The sequence below is a fragment of the Rhinolophus hipposideros genome, assembly GCF_964194185.1.
Source record: "Rhinolophus hipposideros genome assembly, chromosome: 22".
NCBI lineage: Eukaryota > Metazoa > Chordata > Mammalia > Chiroptera > Rhinolophidae > Rhinolophus > Rhinolophus hipposideros.
In genome coordinates, this window is record NC_138068.1 from 33,663,166 (window position 1) to 33,686,395 (window position 23,230).

The 23,230-nt window shown below is 42.7% G+C and overlaps 1 protein-coding gene across 1 annotated transcript in view; it reads left to right on the top strand.

Moving 5' to 3' along the window:
• ISM1 (isthmin 1) overlaps nucleotides 1-7,205 on the top strand; it is a 76,733-nt gene extending 69,528 nt beyond the window's left edge. The window contains exons 5-6 of the mRNA XM_081034708.1: nucleotides 2,823-2,912; nucleotides 5,081-7,205. Of these exons, the coding sequence (XP_080890834.1) occupies nucleotides 2,823-2,912; nucleotides 5,081-5,598 (608 nt within the window). The 3' untranslated portion in view covers nucleotides 5,599-7,205. The remainder of the gene's footprint in view (nucleotides 1-2,822; nucleotides 2,913-5,080) is intronic.
• The last annotated feature ends 16,025 nt before the right edge of the window (nucleotides 7,206-23,230 follow it).

A 23,230-nucleotide genomic window follows, 5' to 3' on the forward strand; every position in this document is an offset into this window, starting at 1 on the left:
ATTAAAGGAGGGACTCTGATTAACTTGGGTCTTTGATATGAGATTTGTTGTGCCTTGAAGAGACACATGAAGATAGCCATTCATGTTCTGATAAAGAAGACCAGACGAGAGGCTTGACAGCCATCTGCAGAAAACCATGCAGTTAGCCCTAGCCTGATGCCTGACCATTGCTGATGGCTACCAAGGGAGCAAATTGGGGCAACTTGGCAGTTAAGTATCACTTTAAACTGCATTATCAGTGTTTTGAAAACCAAACTAATTGCACACTTGTTGAGAGGCCATGTTAAGGGTGAAAAATAATTTTGACTCTCTGTAGCCGTAATTGTCACTCCATGGCCTGTTTTTGTATGGCCCCCACATTTGTAAAGGGTTGTGAAGAAGAAGAAAAAGGAGAAGAAAAAGAAGTGGAAGAAAAGGAGGAGCAGGAGGAGGAAGAATATACGACCAAGCCCATATGTGACCCACAAGGCCTGAAATATTTACTCTCCGACCTTTTACAAAAAAAGTTTACCAACTCTTGGTCTGTAGTTTCACATTTACTGTGTGCTCCCCATTGCCAAGTAGAATACCAGCCCAAAATAATACCTTCGGCTCTTCCAATAAACCACGTATTCTAAATGGCTTCATCTTAAGGAAATTCAAAAACAGAAAATTTAATCTCTGCACCCAGGACTTCCTTTTCTCTACCCCCAGAAACTCTGTTCTCAAACCTAAGGCTGAGATTTGTGACAAAAAAAGAAGCAGAAGGGCCTAGGGGTTTCAGAGAAAAGAAAGGAAGGACCAGGTTGGGCATATGCATGTTGGCAAAGGGGTGTGTGTAGAAAACAGGGCTGAAATGTAAGAAGTGGCAGTTCTGGCTCCCTGTCAGCCATGCCGATGGAGTTCAGAAAGTGGAGTAAACATCAAGATGCTTTTCCTGAGTGAATTTCCTAACTGAAACTGAGTTGGAAGCCTGGTAAGATGGGATTTGGATGCATAGAAATAAACCAATAAATAATAATATGAGAAAGAGTACACGAAGAATATGAAGAAGAAAGAGAAGGAGAATCTGGAAAAAAAGGAAGAAGATGATGAAGACAAGAAGATAGAGCAAAAGAAAATGAAGATAAATATGAAGAAGATGAAAATAAAGGAGATAATGAAGAAAAAAGTGAAAAAGATGATTATGAAGGATAGGGTTCTTTGAGTACTTCAGTGTCAACAAATTTCAAAGGACTTTATGAATATTTTTTCACTAAATTCTCACAGTAGCCTCGTGAAATGGGTGTTTATTATTGTACCCATTTAAACAGCTGTGGAAACTGAGGCACAGGGGCTAACTTGCCTAGTCAATACAGGCAGCAAGGGATCAGTCTGGAACTGGAATCCAGACCTCTGCTGATTCCAGAGTCTATGTTCTTAACCATTAAATTACCCCACCTTCAGCAGGGGGAAGAGTATCCGTCTCAGCCAAACAGGGAGACAGGCAGCATTTAGTGTCAGGCTTGGGAGCTTGCCTCTTGTTCTCTCTTCCAGAACTGGCATCCACACCGAACATGGTAGATTGAGATATTTTATGAGGGAAAGGTCCTTCTCTACCACCGTTTTGAACGTTGCCTTATTGTTGGCTCTCAACTGTGAGAGCAGCGTGGCCAGCCGCCCTGCTCGTACATTTTCTTCTCATCTGACCTTGCCCTGTTTCCATCGTTTCTGCCTCTCTGTTCCTTGCTCTTCCAGTTTTTCAGGGTTCCCTTGGCACATGAAGGATTTTTTTTTTTTTTTGCAGGATTTCTTTCCTTATTTGGTGTGTTGATTCTCAGTCTTATTGGAAAGAATCATGGGGCAGACAGTCTCCCTGGCCTGGCAGTAGTTACACTGTAAAAGTTTGTCCCCTAGATCAACCCTATAAATAAGTTCAAGGGGCTTCACCTAAGATCAGAGAGAGCCCCTTAAAGGAAATCAAGTCATGCCTACCAGGCAGCCAAGGCTCTCCAACAACTAGTCTGTCTTCCACAACTCCTGCCTCTTCTGACTGCCTCAGCTTGCACAGGATTCCTGTTTGTGAAGGAAGCCTGGGTGAGGTAGTAGTTTGGAGAGGGGAGGGAAGCCAGGAAGTTTGAGGCAAGCTGGGTTCAGTCCCTCAGAGCAAGTAATGACAAGCCCAGCTTACTCTTCTTGAAGCATCTTCAACAACCCTGAAAGTCCCGGACTATGAGATGCCTGGTCTTCAGCTATGGACTCTGCATCCTCAAAGTGAACTAGACAAACATCCAAGGAAAAAGTGTCAGCTAACACTTAGCAATCACTATTCTAAGTGCTTTCTTTACACATAACTCATTTAATTCGTTCAACTCTACAAGGTAGGTTATTTATTTCTCCCCATTTTATAGCTGTGAAAACTGAGGTTCACAAAGGTTAAGTGTCTTGCCCAAGGTCACACAGCTAGTAATGCTTTAACCCAGTCTGTCAGTCCTTAAGATTGGTATTGACCACTAAACAAGGTAGTAACCACTGCCTCTAGTTTAGTTTGTCACCCTAACACCACCAAATAGACAGGCATCTTGACATTATCCGCCACTGCCCAAAACCCCACTCCTCGGCCTAGTGAATGAGTTCCTTAGGACTCATTCAGGCACATTTGGATCTGATTTCGTGCTGCAAATGGTATCTGGGGTTTTAATATATTTTATACTCTATGACCTGCTTTTTACTGTTTCCTCCGTGGGCAAGTAGTCATGAACACAAAAAAAGGCTTTGTTCAGGTGTATTTGTTTTTTTAATTGGTAGGGGGTGTGGACTTTTTCCGTATAACTAGGGGAAAATGAGCTCTTGTCTGTGTTTAGGAATTGAAGACACCTTCAGGACAGCTGCCACTGAAGTGAGTCTGCTTGCGGGAAGCGAGGAGTTTAATGCCACCAAACTGTTTGAAGTTGGTAAGATTTTTTTTTTTCTTTTTTATCCAAATATTGATTTCGTATTTTGGAGATTCCTTTTGCCTTTGCAATGTCATCCTTGGATCCATTTAAATATTTTGTTTCCCCTCTTACGGGGTACAATTCTCCCAGCATATTTCTTAGACGAAGTCAAGTTTCTTAACGCAGTACTGCCTCCATTTTCTGATTTGTAAAATGGTGTGAAGTGCTAGTGCCTACCTTATAGAGTTATTGTAGAATTAAATGAGTTCATATTTGTAAAGCATTTAGAACATGTCCATCGCACTGAACATTTATGTAAGTTTGATAGATAAAAATAAGTTAATGGATATTCTATGGGTACATGAATTATGATTACCTTCCCCCTAGAAGAAAAATACAAAGGCAGTTTCTGAGGACTGAATTTTGTTTCTGAAGACCCTGCCCTCTGAAGGAGACCCCCACTGGCTTTACAGACACACACTTCTGAGGATGGCACCTCCATTCTCTTTGCTACTATTCAGGGGTTTGCAGGAGTGGAATCGTAGAACTCAGCACCAAAAGGAGCTTCAGCATATTCCTGCTAGCAACACCCTGGACCCTGTGCTGTGTACTTTCTGTGTTCCCTCCCATTTGACCCTCATTACACTTTATAAGACAGATGCTATTGTCATCCCTAATTTAGAGATGAGGAAACTGAAGAACAGTGAGGGAGAATACCTTGCTCAAGGTCAGAGAACTGCTACATAGTTGAGTTGGGATTCGATCCCAGGCAGTCTAGAACAAGCACCCACACTTTGCAACCATGCCTTCCTGATGTCCTGGGAGATACCCCATCTCTCATCTCTCTCTTCCTCATTTCACTGAAGAGGGTCCCAAGCCCTCCTCCAAGCTGCTCTCTCATCCCAGCACCTCCTGTCTCTACCCTGCTATCTTCCCACTCCCATCCTTGGCCACTTGATTTCTACTCAGGACTCCACCAGTCTCCCAGACACCTGGGGCAGAACTGATAAATCATGTTTGATGTCTTCCTCTCTTTACTCCCAAGCCCACCAAGGCCTGGTAGCCCTATCTCTCTGACCGTTCTTGCTCCAACCTGCTGTCCCCTTCCAGAATATTGAACCTGGACTTTTAGAATTTACATCAACACTGAATGTATCTTCTTACTGTACAGCTCAATTAATAGCTCACTATCACTCAGAAACCATCAGTCGTTCTCTAGGGCCCTCTGAACTAGCCTAAACTGCATTGAAGACCACCAAGATCTGACACCAACAACCTTACTTCCCCATAACCTCTGCTCCAGTGAAACTGAGTATGTTCCCAGCCCCCAGACAATCCCAGCAGATTTTTCTGCTCAACCTTGGTTTGCACAAACTATCACTGTTGGCTTATTTACTTGGGCAGTTGTTCCCTGGGGCAATGCAGGACCAGCATTAACATATTTTTTGGTTTTTCAAATGAAACCAGGAATCCACATAAATAAGTGGAATCACTTAATTCTTAAATGTTAGCAATTAATTCAATATTCTTAATACTGTAAGGGCCAAACATAACACCTCTGGGGACTGGTTCTGGCTCAAAGCCTACAGGTCAGTGGCCTCTGGCCTAAATGTTAAGTTCCCTTAAAAGCAGGGACCACCAGCCCCTTCCCTGTAAAGCAGCTTGTCACATAGATTTGCATACGATGGTTGTTATTGTTTGGTACCTAAGGCTAAGAGGTTAGGACACTAGCTTTAGTTTAAACCAGTCAGTGAGAGGCAGAAATAAAACTTGCAAATATTCCTTTGAGGCATTCTCCACCCCAATCACCATTAAAGAGGAGATTTAAAATGGCCCTCTGACTTATTGTTAATTTTATTATGGGTGATAATGGGTTTATGGCTAACCCCATATCTCCATATACTTTTTTTTTTGTAGATGCCTACTAAAACTTAGGGATAATAATATCATATATTTCCCCAAAAATGGAAAAGATGAAGCACATATAATGATGGTTAAATCTAGGTGATGGCATTTAGGTAGTCAAGTTCAAAGTTCCCAAGTTCAAGGGAGGTAAGTATGACCACCCGTGGTCTGCAGGTCTAGGGAGCTGCAGGGTGTAAACCCTGGGAGGGGAGGGGTAGACTTCAATGTCATCCTGCTGTCGGTTTTAGATGTGGTGAGAGGGTTTCTGTGGCCTTTTTCAGACGCGGACAGCTGTGAGCGGTGGATGAGCTGCAAAAGCGAGTTCTTAAAGAAGTATATGCACAAGGTGATCAATGACTTGCCCAGCTGTCCCTGCTCCTACCCCACCGAGGTGGCCTATAGCACAACGGACATATTTGACCGTATCAAACGCAAAGACTTCCGCTGGAAGGACGCCAGTGGGCCCAAAGAGAAGCTGGAGATCTACAAGCCCACGGCCCGGTACTGCATCCGCTCCATGCTATCCCTGGAGAGCACTACACTGGCTGCCCAGCACTGTTGCTATGGGGACAACATGCAGCTTATCACCAGGGGCAAAGGGGCAGGGACACCCAACCTCATTAGCACAGAGTTCTCAGCAGAGCTCCACTACAAGGTGGATGTCCTGCCCTGGATTATTTGCAAGGGCGACTGGAGCAGGTATAACGAGGCCCGGCCTCCCAACAATGGACAGAAGTGCACAGAGAGCCCCTCAGATGAAGATTATATCAAGCAGTTCCAAGAGGCCAGGGAGTATTAAAAAGATGCCACCTCTAGTATTTGTGACACAAATGCACTGCACTGATCTGCTACCTGGAACAGAATTCCTCTTATCCGCACACGTGTGTATTTGTATATACCACATGAGTATTTTTCATAAATTACACTAGGGATGTGCGCCAGGCCCGGTGACTGCCATCGGAAGCCACCCTTGCAGTCCACAATGCCCACAGACCTCCCTGGAATTCCTCTTAGAGGTGACGTGGGCAGGAGGATGAGGACAAAGAAGCCAGAAGAACCTGGAAGCCATAGTGGGTGGGATTCAATTCACACCCAGATCCAGTGTTTCCTAGAGAAGCAAAGAGGGAAAGAGACTGAAGCTGTAAACATTATAAGTTTTTATATATAACTTATTTAATATGAATGTGACTTAAGCGTAACCTTTTCTCTGGAGTTGTCATCGTGAAACTGTTTAATCGCTTCTGTGAGAGTTCAGACAGGGCTTAAGAAGGTGGAAGAGAAAGGGAATTTGTAATGATTTCTTTAAAAATAAATGACTCAGTGGAAGTATATCAAAACAAGAAAAGGCCCACCTTAAACCAAATATTATTTAGTCATGAGGCACCTTGCTAAAGTCTCAGTTCCAAAATGCCCTTGCATAAGACTGGGTAGGGAGTGGGGGGCCGGGGGCAAACGGATATTTTGGGGATGATTCTGAAGCCTGGTTTTAAATAAGCTTTAAAGTAAAAGGCCAATATTAGCATAATGTTTTGATTCTACTAAAAGGCTTCAGAATGGCACAATTTCTACTCATGTCTTTCTAAGTCCAGAAGGCTGCAATAAGGACGGACATAATAACAGGAACTAGCACTTTTCCAAAGAAAAAAAGCAAAATAAATGGGAAAATAACATGGACCTCATTTCATCTATCTTATTTTAATGTCATCTTAACAATCTTTTCCTCCACCAATATATTCTCAATAAATAAATAAATATAAAAAGAGGAGGGGGACTCAAGTCTAGGAAATCTGAATTTTTTTATGTTTTAAGAAAGGAATAAAACTACATTATTTTTGTAAAGTATTTATTAAGTCATTGATTCTTGTGCATCAAGCAGTTGTAATATGACCTGGTTCTATAGTGTGGAACTTAGGACAAATAAAGAGTTGGTTCTTTACTTGCAAAACTCCAGGAAAAGAGAATATATAATGAAATCATAATAAAATGCGTTACCTGCAGTAAATGTGTTATCTGCAAATATTTATTATGCAAATACCATAAACAACCCTGGTGAAGCAGGGCTGTGAGGCAGGGGAGAGGAAGGTTCAAACCAGGTGGGAATAAAAGACACATTGATTGACGTGGTGAGGGTGGTGTAAGTCATAGCATCTTTGGCACCAAGAACGTCAATCCAGCCCCCAGGAGGTCGAAGCTCATTGACACATGTGCAACTTTTTGCCCACCCAACACTAAGAAAGAGCTAAGGAAACTAAGCCAGAGTAAAGGCTTAAAACAGCCCAGGTGAGCAGGGCTGTTTCCAAATAAAATTCTGCAATTACGGTAATGAGTAGAACTACTCATCATACGAATTATTTCTTTTCCAGATGACAAAAGCAAAACTCAAATAAAATAAATCACATTGGACCCAGCTTTCATTTCCTAGCCTGGTACTCTTTCTACTATATCAGTTTTTCGGTGTCCTCGTATTCCTGGTATCTTTGATATTCCAAATGGCCCCACCTTTAGGTTCTCCTAATAAGATCATGTTCATATTGAAAAGTTCTTATCAGTCCTTTACACTTTAGAATTAATTATCCATGTATTGCCCACTCTTAGGATATCTAAGATCTATTTCTAGTTATAAAATAAGAAGCCTTATTCATATCTGAAGGACTTTTAGGCAACTAAACAGTAGAGAGAATCAATAGGGAAGCAGATTTGGTTTCTAGTAATAGGAAAACTACTTTTGCAAAGAGAGTTCATTACAATGAAATGCCATACCTTTGAGGTGGTAAGTTCCCTGTCAGGACAGGTACTCAAGCAGAGGCTGGAGATGATACACATGAAAAGCTTGATTGAAGTGATGAAGAGAGATACAAAATATACAGTAATAACACCCTCTAACATGTGTTCTATTAAGGGTAAGTGCAAAGTATGATGGGAAAATAAAGGCAAAATCAGGGAAATACTTGTTGCGTCTAATGGAGGAGCAATATTTCATAAAGCAGCAAAAGAGGAGGGGGCAGTGGATGCATTTGGAGTAAGAAAATAGTGTGGACAAAGGCAAGCAACTAGGAAAGAGCTTGGTGTTTTCTGAAGACTGGGGTGTTTAGAGTGATAAGCAGAGGAACAAGAATAGCAAGTTATAGAGCCATATCTCAGGTATTTTTGTTAAGGATTTAGCACAGAATATTAAAGGGAACAGAGCTCTTTCCCACTGCAGTGAAAGTGACTGGGATGAGCAATGTTTTCCGTGGGCTATTTGTCTTTTCTTATCAGACCTTGCTGACCTAATGAACTGAGAGTTGGAAGGTGGAGTGAATTGAAAGTAGGAAAGCTCCTGGGAACTTTGTCTACTGTATTTCATACATCATCAGGATATTGTCACACCTCTGGAAATTTGCTAAACTATAATCTGCCTCTGCAGTTTTCAGTCCCAAAGCTCTAGGAGACCAGGGAGTGATCCTCAGAAATCCAGACCCCTCTGTTCAGGTTATCTAATGAGACAAGGAGACCTTATCTCGTTCAGTACAGGGTCCCAAGCCAGCCCCAAGGTAACCCCAGGTAATTAATTCCCTCACGGAAAGCAGATCATGTGTTCAAGGCTAGTTTGCCTGTAACAGAGTAGGCTCTCTGCACCTTCACCCGCAGCACCTGTAAATATGACCCCTCAACAACTGCTCTCATCAAATGCTTTGCTCCTTCTCCCTGGAAAGAGAGCCCTTTTTCTAGTAATCCACTGGGCCTGTTGGGTGCCACATGTGAGCAAGCCAATAGTGGCAAACAGAGACACCTAAGGCCCTCTAGTGGCTGCACACGGAAAGAGCGAGGAAGAGGCCCGGGAAATACAGAGCTTTCTCTTCAGCCCTAGTTCAATTGTCCGCCATGATTATAGTCTCCCAAGTGTTTCTGTCTTTATAGCTCAGTGGCCAAGAGGCTGGAGTTCTCCATCCTAAGACCAGGGTTCAAAGAATAGTTGCTATCCCAGCCACTGGGATTTGTACACACACTTTGTGCCTCTGTGCTAATCACTTTACCATGGGAGGCAGGCATATGAAATCCATTTTACAGGTGAAGAAAAAGAAGCCCCACAAGGTTAGCAAACTTGCCCAAGCTCATAACACTCTGTAAATGGCAGAGTTGGTTGAAGTCAGTTCTATCTGATCACCAACCCCGTGTTCTTAACCTTAAACCCTTACTCCATTCTCTTCTTAACTCTTCCCAACACTCACAGGATCAGTTTTGTTTGTCTGTTTGTTTGTTTTGTTCCAACTCACCCTGCCTTTGTTCAAATTGTTCAAATCTGCCAAATGATCCTGCGCCAATCTTTATAGTGTCTCACATTGGAGACAGAGTATCTGGTTTCATTTCTACATGTTCTGCTCCGTTTTCTCATTCCATAAGAGGATTTTTGGTTCTGTAGCTGAGTCCTAGCTCAGGTTAGGTAAGTAGCAGAGTTCAACATTTCTAGCAGAGCTCCAGGATGAGAACAGAGACTGGTCTGTTTTCCCTACTACACATAAGCCCCAGGCTGTTGCCTCTTGGGTATACCTCAGGGCCTGCTGGTGCTGTGTCTCATGCTTTCCTACATTCCCAGCTCCCAGCACTGCACCTGGCAGACGTCATCAGGCAATGTGCAGAGGGCTCAAAAGATTGAAGTTCGCATCAGACTGCTAGATTCCAGTCCTTGCTCCCTCACTTGCCTTCTCGGTACCACTATATGTTAATCAGCCTCTATGCATTTCAGTTTCTTCATGCCATTGTGAGAATAGACTGAGATAAGAAACATGAAGTTCCCAGCATAGGGCCTATCATGTACCATCTGCAAGGAAGCTTGGGCATTGATATTTAATAACTAGATAAATATTTATTGAACATCTACTAGTCACGGAGCATTATTCTAGATGTCAAAGATGCAGTAGTGTACAAATCCAAGTCTTCGCTTTCCATTGGAGGAATAGATAGCTGATAGATAAGTGCATAATCTGAGATAATGGTAAGTGATAAAAAGAAAAATAAATTATTTGATAACAGTACAGTGCAACATTATAGTGCAATAGATAATCCTCAAAATCATAGTGGCCTAACACAATAAAAATCTGAAGAGTATATTTCTGGTCAAGTGGCTCTCCTCTAAGTGATGACCCAGGGACCCAGGCTCCTTCCATATTGTGACTCGGCCATCTTCAAGGTGTGACTCTCTAGGATACCCTAGGGGTCATCTCTATTCCAGCGTGCTCAGAGAGTAAAGAACAGGTAAAATATGCATAAAGGTTTTTATAGTTCAGGCAGGGAAGTATTGTACATCATTTCCACTCAATCTTCACAGATCTGTTACATGCCACACTCTTTTGCAAGGGAGACTGGGAAATGGAGTCCAGTTAGGGACCCAGTTAGCAGAGATAGGCTGTGTGAGCACCCAGCCAGTCTCTGCCACACAGGTAGACTGCCAATTGCCTGATTACACAAGGCAGGAATGAAAGCTAGTGGAATGGGCTCTGGATGGGCCCAAAATAGGTGCCCAAAAGGAGAGGTCCTTTTAATCCCATCACCACCTTCCACTTGGTATTATAGTGCTAAACTGGACTTCGTTTCACTATCTATAGATTGGATAAGAACACCTGTCCTATTCACTGGCAGATGCTTTCAATGTCCTTCACATCCCCTTGGCACTTGCCATATCTGGGTATATCAGCCCAACTCTCAATTGGAAGCTCCTGCAAGTCATTGGCCTGATGGCATTCTCTAGCCAGTGGGGCCCACTTGGCTTGTACAAGGCAGACTGAAGTGTCAGGGAGTTAACTGCCCACCAGGAACATTTATCCGTTGACTGACAAGAACTTGGTGTATGAATAGCTCAGACCCCTCACCTCTCAAATGGGACAATTTTGAGGCATATTTTATACCATTTCCAGAACTCCCAGTAGGACTGAGCTTCAGTCGTCCATGGTGGTCACATGCCTGCTAACATACTATGTAGTGGCTTCCTTCCCATCTCTGTCTTCTGTTTCCACTTCCCTACTGTTGCTCATGGAATCATCTTCCAAATGAGCTACTTGCTCAGATCCTTCTCTCCAGATCTGTTTTTTTGGGGGGCGGAGGGGTGTCCCAAACCAAGACATCACTTCATGCTTTAATACTTACTAAGTGCTATTCAGATGTAAGCTTGTTATTATTGTCATAATGCTCGTGTAGAGATGAGGTTTTGTTGTTGGTGAAAGATTTACCAAAAAAGAAACTTCAATCTCATTCTGACCAGAGATAGGAGCTCTACTAAATTTCAATACCACTGAGTTTAAAAAAAAATTAGTTAATAGAACCCCAGGTTTTATGATTAGATTCAACAGATAAAAAGTGACTCTGCCAAATACCTCTAAAAATTTCTGAACACCTTTGCTTAATTTTTGAATTCATTTCTTTGCTGACTACAGACCAATCCGGCTCCAAGGACCACACTTTGAGTAGCACTGCTCTAATCAACTGAGCCACAGTGAGTAACACTCCCGTGAGCAATGATTCTGGCCTGACGTACAAAGAGTCATGAAAAAGCTTCACAGGAAGTATGTGTGGCAAGAAGAGGGAATGGGGTTCTCTCTTTGTTATCCATTTACAATTTCCAATGGAAAAAATGTGTGGGTCGTCACCATTATGCCTGCACAATTTCAGACTAATTAAAGGCTTGCTTCAGTAATTACTGGGTGGGTATATACAAAAACATACATCCATGTGTACAGATCCTGAATACAGTAGTGTAAATTAAGGCAGAAAGCTTACAGCCCATTGCTTTTCTGAGGTTTAGTATTGTTTTACCATATGGGATTAGAAGAAGAGGGACATTTTCCGGGATCAGAAGGTAAGGCTCTTCAGAAACAAATTTATGAAACTAAAAATTTTTTGTTGAACCGCATCAGAAGAACAAAACTTAGATACAGATTTTTTTCCTTTTTTTTCTTCTTTTTTTTAGATCTCTGTGTAGAGATTTGGAAAGCCAGCATATAAAGACCAGTGCCTTGCCTGTAATGGTAAAAATAATATCATCCTTAACCATTTTAACAGCAGGGGAATTGGTGGGGGACTGGTTGAGACACAGCTGCAATAGCAAAGCTGGGTAAGAATTTTATGACTTTGCTAATTTTCTATCTGTTCTGGGAGTAATAAACGTGCCCTTATAGATATTCATGATTGCCTTCAAAATGAAAAAAAGAATCTTTTACATGACACAGAAAAGCCTTTCATTCTTGGGGCATGTAATTCATGGATGATTTTCAAAATGTCATGTTTGAATTGGGAAAGCAACATTTCTTGAATTAATCAGCCAATTGCTTCAAGGATATGACTCAAAGGATATAAAATTTTCAAGCCTGACTTTTAAAAAAGAAAAAGGAATTTTTTTCTATGCAGCTAAGTTTATTTTTTACAAAGGTCATGGCTAAATATTTTATTGGCCATGGAAGGGAACAGTCTAAATGAAGTATATATTTAATTCCTTAGTGAAAGAGAATGGTAACAGATCTTAACAAGTAACACTTTAAAATTTTACATCACTAGACATACATGCAGTTTCACTTTGTTATCTGTACCATCCTTTATTTCTCCTCCTCCTCCACCACCGCTTTTTTTAACCTTTGGAGAACTCAGCAAATGGAGAAGGAGAAAGAAAAAAAGAAAAACGCCAGAATGAAATCTTTGGGGTCTCTTATGTACCTCACTGCCCCTATTGTCGTCAACGTAACTAATGTGAGGTCTTTCTACAAGAGAAGACTGAAGAGAGCCACACCACTGATTCACCTGTTCCCAAGGAGCCTTCAAATTCCCCCTCAGGGATGGTCAGGTCCTACCCAGTCAAGACCAGGAATTGATTTCCAAAGGCCTCATGCCTCAGAGCCATGTGACCAGAATGCCTCCCATCAGAGGTGACTGAGGTGCTCTGTGCGGATTGCTATCCAGGGCACACTTGTCTGTCAAGAATGTTTTAGGGTCCTCATCTGGGGACTCTACTGAGTGGAAGCCAAGGCCACCTGCTCCACATCTCAAGAAACAGCCCACCACTGAGCCACTCTTGAGTACTCCCTCCTGCTATTACAGGATATTATAAAATAGCAAAAAAATGGAAGAAAGCAGGGATCCAGTTTGAGAAGATAAAGGCTGGTGCACGCCACTCACCAGCAGCAAATGTATAAAGCTGAAGCTTGAGATGAAAGTGCAGACTCATTTTCTGTTCCCTCTTCTCTGATATTTCTACACCAGACCATTCAAATCATCTTCCCAGCTGCTCCTCTTCCATCCCCTTTGCCACCCAGTTGACTATCTTGTAGCCAGTTGCCATTCTTTGGGTCAATGTTTTTTTAAAAAATATTCTTTGAACAGCATGTTAACATACATCCAGAACAATGTGCACATGTCATAATTGTGCAGCTGAATGAATTTTCACGAAGTGAACACACTCATGTAACCAACACCCATGATCAAGGTCAAGAAATAGAATGACTATGGGTTCACAAGGGAACTCTCTGGGGTGGTAAAAATGCTCTATAGCTTGATTATGGTAGTAGCTACACAACTACATGCATTTGTCAAAACTCACTGAATTGTGCACTTTAAAAATTGAATTTCACCATATGTACACTTTGTCTCAATACAAAACAAATAGATAAAACATTACCAGTACTCCTGGGCTCCTGTCAGTACTCACTTCCCACAAAAAGTATCACAATTATACTAGATTAGTTTTGCCTGACTTTGAACTTCAAGTAAATGGAATCATACAGCATGTGTTCCTTTAGGTCTGCATCTTATGCTCAATATCACGTGGTGAGAGTCTTCCATACTGCTGCTTGCAGCTATAGGTCATTGCTTCCCATCACTGTCCAGCATTGCACATTTCTATTTAACTGTTCCACCATGGGTAGGCATTTGGGTGGTAGCCAGTTTGGAGATTTTACAAACAGTGCTGCTGTGAACAGTCCAGGGTGTGTCTTTTGGTGTCCATATGCAAGTACTTCCATTTTAACAGGTCAGAGAACATGTACAGCTTTAGTAAATGTGTCCTTTATGAGATACTGCCCAAAAGTCTTCCGACATGGTCACATAGGCTGACACTCTATCCAGGAGAGTTTGAAGGTTTCGGTTCTTTGACTAATCTTGGGTCTACCCCCTACACTAAGCCTTCCCTAATTCTATTCTTTGATCTCTTCATTCTTTAGATTTAAGTCACCCCATGTATACTGAGCACTCACTGCGTGCCTGGCACCATTCAAAGTGATGGGTACTGGAGACACAAAACGGAACGAACAGGAGCCCTGTCGTAAATGAGTACTTCAGGGGCTGACTAACTCAGACAACTGTAGTACAGTGTGTGGCCCATGGGACCAGACGGGGGGGTGATGAATTACGGCAGTTGGAATTAACAAACCAGAATTGCCATATTTTATTTAAGAAAACAAGTCTGATAATATCAAGTGATGGCAAGATGATGAGAAAACAGAAACGCTTTGCCACTGCTTGTGGTGATGAAAATTAGAGAATAATTTGACTATACCTAGTAAAGTTGAAACTGTCATGTAGCAGAATTCACAATTTCACTCCTGAGGGCCTTTTTGTGTATTATCAAAAATTGGAAACAACTTAAATTGTTCACCAACAGAGGAATGGCCAAATATACCATGTTGTAGTAATAAGATAAAATGCCATCCAGCTGTTAAAATAAATGATCTAGAGCTGTGAATATTGTCACAGATGTGTCATAAAATATAATGTGTAAAAAAGCAAATTGCAAATGGATATGTAAAGTATTATACAACTTCAATACTTTAAAAACTCACAAAACAATGCTATATTATATCTGGACACACAAAAGTAGTAAAAGTACTAAATTATGCATGGGAAGGCTAATTACCAACTAACCTAAAGATAACAGTTTCCTGTGGGGATGGATGACAGTGAGTGGGGAGAGGGGGGATATACTTTAGAGGTAATATTTTATTGCTTTCTCTAAAAAAGAAACCTGAAAACATGATGTATAAAAAAGCAAATTGCAAATGGATATGTAAAGTATTATACAATTTAACATATATGGCAAAATGTTAAAACTGGTTCAATCTGAGTACTGGGTAATGTACAACTGTTACATTATTTGCTGTATATGTGATATATTTTAAACTAAGTACTATAAAAATGAGCAAAACTGAAGAGAAAAATAAATTACATAGTGAGATTGAATGGCATCCTACAAAGTCATTGTGGGGACACAGCCAGGAGTGCAGTTTCCAGGCTCTCGGCCTCACATGGAGAGGTGCTGGCTCAGGTAGTAAATGGCCATCAACTGTGATTGGATGGCCATCAGCTGTGGCTAGTTGGCTGTCAGCTGTAACCAGTGAGCCATTGGCCACTAATATAACTGCCGTGGCTACGCTAGCAGAAAGAATGGGGGCTAGCAAGAAGATGGTGGCTGAGCTAACAAGCGCGGATCGCAGCTAGCAAGTGGGGTTGGTTGGCAGAAACAGAAGTGGACGGCAGGTTGCGGATAGTGTGGCTCCTGCTTCCTGTGTCTCCAACCCAGCTGCCAGTGAGAGTATAGTGGTATGACTCCCCTACCTATGGCTCCGTGGGTGTTCCTTTTTGGCCTCACCATATCCTGCGTTTCTATGTGGGGAGCAGGACTACAGACAGCGCATGACACCCTGCATGACAGTCATGATTCTAACAACCTTTGGTACATATGAGTTCTGTCACGCAGGGGACCCTACTCGCTGCGCCATTTGTCGTGCAGGGTCTCAGCTCCCACTCCCCGCCCAAGAACGCAGGACACGGTAAGGCCAAAAAGGAACACCCACGGAGCCATAGGTAGGGGAGTCAAACCAATATATTCTTGCTGGCGGCTGGGCTGGAGACACAGGAAGCAGGATCTACATAATCTGCCTAACAGCAGTCCGCGCTTGCCAGCCACCATCTTCTTGCTAGCCCCCATTCCCTTCTGCTAGCGTAGCCACAGCCGTTATATTAGTGGCCAATAGCCTACGGGTTACAGCTGATGGCCAGCTAGCCACAGCTGCTGGCCATCTGATCACAGTTGATGGCCATTTACTACCCGAGCCAGCACCTTTCTATGTGAGGCCGAGAGCCTGGAAACTGTTTTTGGGGGCTTTGTCCCCACAAGTTCACACACAGGAGGGTGTACAGGTGGCATGGTTTGATGGTGGTTGGGGCATCTGTAGTCTCCCCCTCCCACTTAGTGAAGCCCCTCCTGCCTGCCGCTTCCTTTCCTCCAAGAGAAGCATTCACTGCCTCGCCCCAACTTCTCCCTTCCTCCCTGGTGTGCACAGTCTGGGATAAACAAAGAACTGGACTAGGAGCCTGGCCCCAAACCCAATATATCCCAGACAAGAGGCCTCCAGTCTGGCTGAATCACAGTTCCCGCTCACTTCTGTAGTCCTGCTGTCTGGGTTACTGCTAAGGGAGAAGTTAGGCAACAGCAAGAAAATGCCACCTCTGGGCCACTGGGTCCCACCTCAGGCTGAAATACCTGCTTCCTGATCATCTCCTTCATGCCAGACACTGGATTGGGGGCTTATCTCAATTGTCTTTTCAGAATGTCACAGGTGAGGAGCCCAAAGCTCAGTAAAGAGTTGCCCACCATCACATACGTGAATCAATATTTAAAGCTGGGTATATCTGGCTCCAAATCCATATTTCTTCTTTTATCATATATGCTTTAAATGTGGAGATGTTGGCCCTTCTTACTTCTGTTCTTACTTCCGTCTGCCACACCTTACCTACACCAAACTCGCCTCTGTGTGGGGTGTGAGGGACTGAGATTTGATTCTCATCTGAGTACCTTCCGAATTCAAGCAGAGCTCCCTGCAACCAAAAGGGCTTTTCCCCTACCTCCACAGTCCTTGTGATTCATCCCACTGCCACAACTGGTGACTCAGCATTCCAGTCTGACCACAGGTTTTTCCCATCCTCTGCCCCACTGAAAAATCAAATTGCCGAAAATCAAACAGGGTAAGAACAACTAGACTATGAACCACTTCTGGCTTCTGCTGGATGAACCAGATATAAGCCCAGCATGCCAGGCGTTTCTGCTTCTAGTCAGAAACTGGAAGTTTTAGAAGATAGCACACAAGGACCGCTCATCCACATCAAGTCTGGGTCTCCCAGAGGCCAACGGCTGAGAAATGAGCCTCCATTAATCCTAACAAGGTATAGTCACTAAGAGAGTGGGAGAAGAAAGCTAGACAAGGCACGGACTAAAGGAAAGAGAGAACTAAAATGAAAAAAGAAAGGTGAAATGGCAGCTTGAAAAAATATTCACATTCTATCTCATTTATTTGTCCAAAAATAAAGAGGGTTGGTTTTCAAAGTTCGAAGATTGCTGTGATGTCTAAATATATGACGGGGTTAAGTTTGGGCTACAGGAAAAAGATTACTGCAAGTTAACTTCATCCCCACTACACCCACAAACAACCAGAACCCTCCCCTTCCACACACATACACATCCCAGCAGTGAGAGAGGCCTATGGAGGGACATGGCATATTGTCATCCCAGGCTTGCAGCCCCAGCAGGGCATCTGGCATACAGTGTGGCTGCAGTCTGCTTAAAGGAAGGAAGCTCTCTGACCGGCACGGGTCCCACAGAGACTGTGCAGGTCTCTTCCAGTGAGCAGGGAGGTGCCAGCAGTGCTGAGGGAAGAAACCACGGGCAGTTCTCAAAACACTTAAGAACTGGGGGCTAGAGAACCTGCCCAGCCTGCTTTAAGGAGGTGACCCCGGGCCCCAAACTCAGAGGCTGGGGTGCAGCAGGTGGAGCTGCAGGAAAAGGGGTCCTGAGCTACCCTTCCTATAGAAAGTGACGAACTACTCGGACCAGTGGCCCCACTAACCACGCCCTGCAGTGAGAGACCCCCAAACCCCAGCACTACTAAGGGGCCCATGAGCTTTAGAAAAGCACAGGATGTTGTCTTTTTTTTTCCAGAACTAAGACTAAAATCTATAAAAAGGTTGGTAGAGTATGCCTGAAAAAAAAAATACTTCCCAAATTCCCAAGAAAGTTCAGACTTCATTAGCAGAATTCTGTGTGATATATTAGCTTTCTGTTTGAGGAGACATTTTAACCCTAAAAGCACTGACATCCTACTGTGTTTGCAAACCCAAGAGCAGAACTTAGAGACAGACAGTACCAGTTGGGGCTCAAGGCTGAAAACAAGACATCTTAACTCTGGTTAATTTAAAGAGAAAGGACGCATACTGGACAGATATTAGGTAGCTTTGGAAAGATTTGAATGAATAAAACCACATCACATATTATTTAAGAAGGATGCTATATCAATTCAGATTAGGTTCAATTAAATTAATTAAAGAAAAACAAAGTAGCCATGGCTTAAATAAGATAGAGATTTATTTCTTTCTTGTAAAAAATAACTCTGGAGGTAGATAGTCCCAGGTAAGTATGAGATCCGGGTTTCTTCTATCTAATTGCTCCACATTTCTCTTCAAGCAGTTTCCACTTCATGGTCTAAGATGACTGCCAAAGCTCCAGCCATCACATTCATATTCCAGTCGGCAAAAAATAGCAAGGAGTGAAAAAGGACTTCCCCGAAGTTGTAGACACCATTTCTCTTTGCATCCCGTTGTCCAGAACTTTGTCATAGTGTCACACCTAGTTCCAATAAATAATGTTGAACAGTAACTTTATCAGGAGCAGCCCTGTCCTCCAGCTAACAAATAATGATTCCACAACAGATAAAGAAGATACTGGAGAGAAAATTATCAGTTTCTTCCACAGATGCCTAAATCATATGAATCCCGACTGTGACAACTGTAGTCAAAATTCTCATGTCAAGTATCGGCATACTAGGTAAGGCGTCCTGCTGCAACACACTGCCTCAAACAGGGCTTTTCCTCTCTGGGTAAGTGATGATTGCTGCTTGGATCCAAGGAGAGAAATGCTCTGTTCCAGGAAGTTCCAGAGCCTTGGCCCCACAGCATCTAAAACCCGCAGGAGTGTTGCAGTGTAAACTTGATCCTTAGTCTCTTGGCCCAGATCTCTTGCCTTGAAGCCTCAGCTGAAACACAAGGACCTGGTGTGTTTCAGTCACCATTCGATCCCTAGCACCTAGCTCAGGGCCTGGCACACAATCAGTTCTCAAAGAAATGCTTGTGAAACTGATGACTAAACTACTACATTCAACTAACTGCCTCCGACATAAACATGTATTTTTCACGTGTATGTAAATATTTTTTAATATTATTGAATTCATAAATTTATAACTTCTTTCCATGTGTATTTTCTTAGTGACTTTCTAAGTGTGAGGGGGGAGGTGGGCAAGCAGCAGAGTAGGATTCTAGGGCCAGAATTTTTAATCTGCCTGGGTTTGAATCCTTAATCTGTCACGTGCTAGCTGTGTGACCTTGAGCAAGATACTTAACTTCTCTGTGCTTTAGTTCCCTCATTTGTAAAATATGATTAGCAAATGGTACTGTTGCTCATTGGGTTGCTGTGAAGATTTAATGAGTTAACCTTTATATTATGTACATCACTTAGAACAGTGATTGGCACAGTGGATTAAATAAAATAAAATATTCAAAGTGGAAGTCCCCTTTCACAAAGTGTCATTTTATTTATTTATTTTTGTTTTTTTAATGTCATAAAGAGATTCTCTTCCTGAATAAAACTGGAAAGCTGTGACCCAGCCTAGATGATTTTCAGTTTGGCAGCTCTTCAGATTCAAGCATTTCTTGCAATTGCCCCGCTCTCAAGAGTAAGTCAGTTCCTCATTGTCAAAGACAGTCTGTGGTACATCTCCTGGGTATCCAGATCTAAGTTAAAGAGTTTCAGTTGCTCTAAGAGAAGAGATATCCCCACGCACACATGTACCTCAGCCCCCGTTATCTTAGCTGATGAACCCAGTGCAGGAACTTACTATATTTCTCTCTCCAAACCCTCCACCTGCCAACTCGCTCACTTCGTAGCGTCCCAGCCGCTGACCATGTTGCAAACAGAGACCAATTCCCTTTGATGCCCTAGACCAGACGAAGTCCATATGAGGATCTCAAACAAAGCTTTTGCTTTGTTTCTAAACAACTTAAGAAGAATTAAGGGGGGAAGAAGAGGCCATTTTCTCAGGCTCGTTCTCCTGCTCAAACAGAAAGAAAAACCGAAGGCCCAGGGAGAGACCCAATGAGACAGAGACAGACAGACTTTGAGAAGGAGACAGGAGGACAGGACACAGAACGGCTGCAAAGCTTAGATTACTTCCTAGAGAATGGGGGGAGTGGGGAATACGTGATCTTTATCTAATCAGACAGTCTACCCAGGAAGTCCCTGAGATCAAAGCAAGGGGCTTTTTATTTAGCCGTGTCAACTTAAAAACAGTCCTGGCAAAGCCACAGATCTGGACAAGCTCACACCTCTCCCCACCCCCAAAGCCCTGACCTGTCTCTGCATCTGAACCCTCTTAACATTCCATTTGGAATAAAACCCTGGGATGAAAAGAGTCCCCAGGATTACTGTAGGAAGAGACCAGATTTGACACAGCAAGGCAGAAAACACTTGCAAATCTAGTCTTTCTTGGCTCCTCAGAACAACTAGGTGTGCGCCCTGGAGTAGGGTACCACAATTTTCACTTCTCTGAATAGGTTGTCCACCACCCACTATTCCCCAGGATTAAAGGAGTCCCCAGGGGAAAAGGTACACAAGCACTTGTCACAAGCATTTTCCCCAACCTGCGAGGCATTGTGTCAGGACAGCTCAGAGGAAAAGCAGGCAGTAAGAGGGAGCAATTGGCCCGTGATGTCACATGGGATAGAGGCCCATGGGATAAGAGGCCAAGAAAGTAGAGCTACAGTCCCCAGATCTTCCTTCACCCACAGGATGAGGTGGTAGGCAGAGGGATGGGATGTGTGCACATAAAGCAGAAGGAACACAAAGGGTGACCTGCTGAAAAAAAGACAGGTGCCGAGGACACTGGGGACTGGTTCAGAGAAAGGAGGTCACTTCTCGGAAATTCAGTGGCTCAAGGGGAACAAGACAGGAAACTTGTAATCATACAACAAAGGTAGAAAGAGCTCATCTTTCAGGATAAAAGACTATATAACAAGGGTCCCCCCACCAGGATGTGTTACTATAGAGAAAGCTCAGCACCATTTCTCTCCCAGTGCATCTGATATCCTTGTATGCTTTTCTTCCAAAAACATAGCCGGCTCCTTCAACATGGTGCTATTCCTAAGCAGCTAAGACTTCTTAGTCATTTACTTTGTTAGGCACGTAAAACATATATTATCTTATTTAATCTTAAGTACCTTATGATTATAACTCCCATTTAATGAATTGGGTTCATCAATTCGGATCTGAGTTTTCTTATACATGCCATGGACTGCTCCTGGAGTTGATTATTAAAACAAATTTTTTAAAAGAAGTGTATTTAACATTCACCTTGAAAGAAAACCTTGATCTTCAACTCCAAAGGTTTGAAATGGAGACTTCCTTATGGGAGAATAGACAAACTTTTTCTGTCCTCTCTTCCAAACAAAATACTCTATTTTTAATAGCCAAGTCAGTGAGAAATGCATTATTTTTTGTGAGTCTTTCTGGGTTTCTATATAGTGAGTTCGTCACTTTTAGGATGTGTTTTCCTTAAAAAAAAAAAAAAGTTATCTGCCTTCCTTCTAATAAATACAACAATTTGCACTAAGAGGAATTATAATCATAAGCCAAGAAACATTTGAAGTAATTGGGGATGTTTTGCAGGAAAACACTGTAACTTTCAGCTACCATCTTTGGGATCTGGCCATAAACTCATCTTTAATAACACTCACTAATGCTTCCATGGCCCTTTACAAAGCATGACCCCATTGGATCTCTGACTTTCACAAGCACAACTCACAGGCAAGGAAATGGAAGGTGAGAGCAATTAAGTAATTCACGTAAAAACACTAAAACTACACAGGACATTGCAGGGATCAATTGCCTTGTTATCTATATGACATAACTAAATGTGAGATATGTTATTAAAATACGACTTCTAACTTCAGGACTTATGAAGGCTTAAAATAATGAGCAGGACCCAAAGGTGGGAAAGAGTGTCTTGCCCACATTTACCAGCAGGAGGGTAAGTATTAAACTTTGATCCTGTCCCTCTCTGAAAACTAGGAGGTTTTAACTATGCCTGGATAAGAGCCTTTTGGAAGAAACTAAACTGTTTTTGTTGGCTTTAATTAGGCTCTAATCTCAACAGTCTATTTCAAATATTAAGGAAGCTTGTATTACCACAGATAGAAAGGGCTGGAAGATGGAGGTGAAAGAGATGTCTACATGATGTCTTTACACTTTCTTCAGTTTCCCAGAATCTAATCTCTTCTAGGGACTGGCGCAAAATCAGAAATGGCATCAAACACCTGTGCAGAAGACATTAGATGTATAGATATCAGATATTAGCTAAGTTTAAAACCAGAAGCACACTTAGAAATAATCTCATTTGTTTCCTATTTTCCAGATGAATAAATTAATGCATGGTTGGGGAAGGAGGCACAAAGAGACTTGCTCATGCAGCTGAACAAAAATACAACAAGGATTCCGAGCTCTGATGACCACATGTTAACACCATTTGGTCAGAAAATACTTCATTTATTTTGTGCTGCTTCTTCTCTTGGCCTTCAGTTATTTCTTTCTCGCTGATCCAAAGAAACAAATCAGAATGTTTCTCTTTGTTCTACACTGGTGTTCCAGCCAGGGAGCTTCTAGATGCCAGGAACAGAGAGCCATTCCACCTAAGTGACCACCAGGGGGTGCCCACAAGACAGTCTGACAAATGGGGGGTGACCCTGGAGAGTCCTCCTTCTCATGGGAAACACATGTGATACCACAACTGAGACTATTATCGTTTGTTCTTAGCAAGGGGTTAGAGGTCTCAGGTCCTTTCTGAGAAGCGAGGTTGCACATCTGTCCTGGGAAAGAAAATCTGCAACACATGCAAACCTCGTGCTTAAGATGTATTTGTTTAGAGCCCTTGGTTTTCTTGCTTGGTCTTCTGATGTCTGTCTCCATAAATAAAATTGGGAGAAACCTGTCGCTTTGATTCCCATACAAGGCAGGAGAGAGTTGTGATTGGATGTTATGAGAGGGCTCACAATTTCTGCTACAGGAAAGGTTGTGGGGGGAGGGTCATAATATAACTCACCCCTCCCCAAGCTGTTTCCTGGAACAGTCATCTGGTTGTCCCCAGGGATTTGACCATGAACAACCCCCCTACCTGCCCCCCCCGCCCGCCGCCCCAATGTCTTCAGAAGACAAAACTCCCTTCAGGAGAAAGCCACATCCAAAATGATCAGCTCTTCAATGAATTCCACCTGCATCAAAATACTGAACTGTAGGTAATATGTATTCATTCATAATTCCCATCTGATGAACTGGGTTCATCGATTTGGGCATGACTTTTCTTATACATGCCATAAAC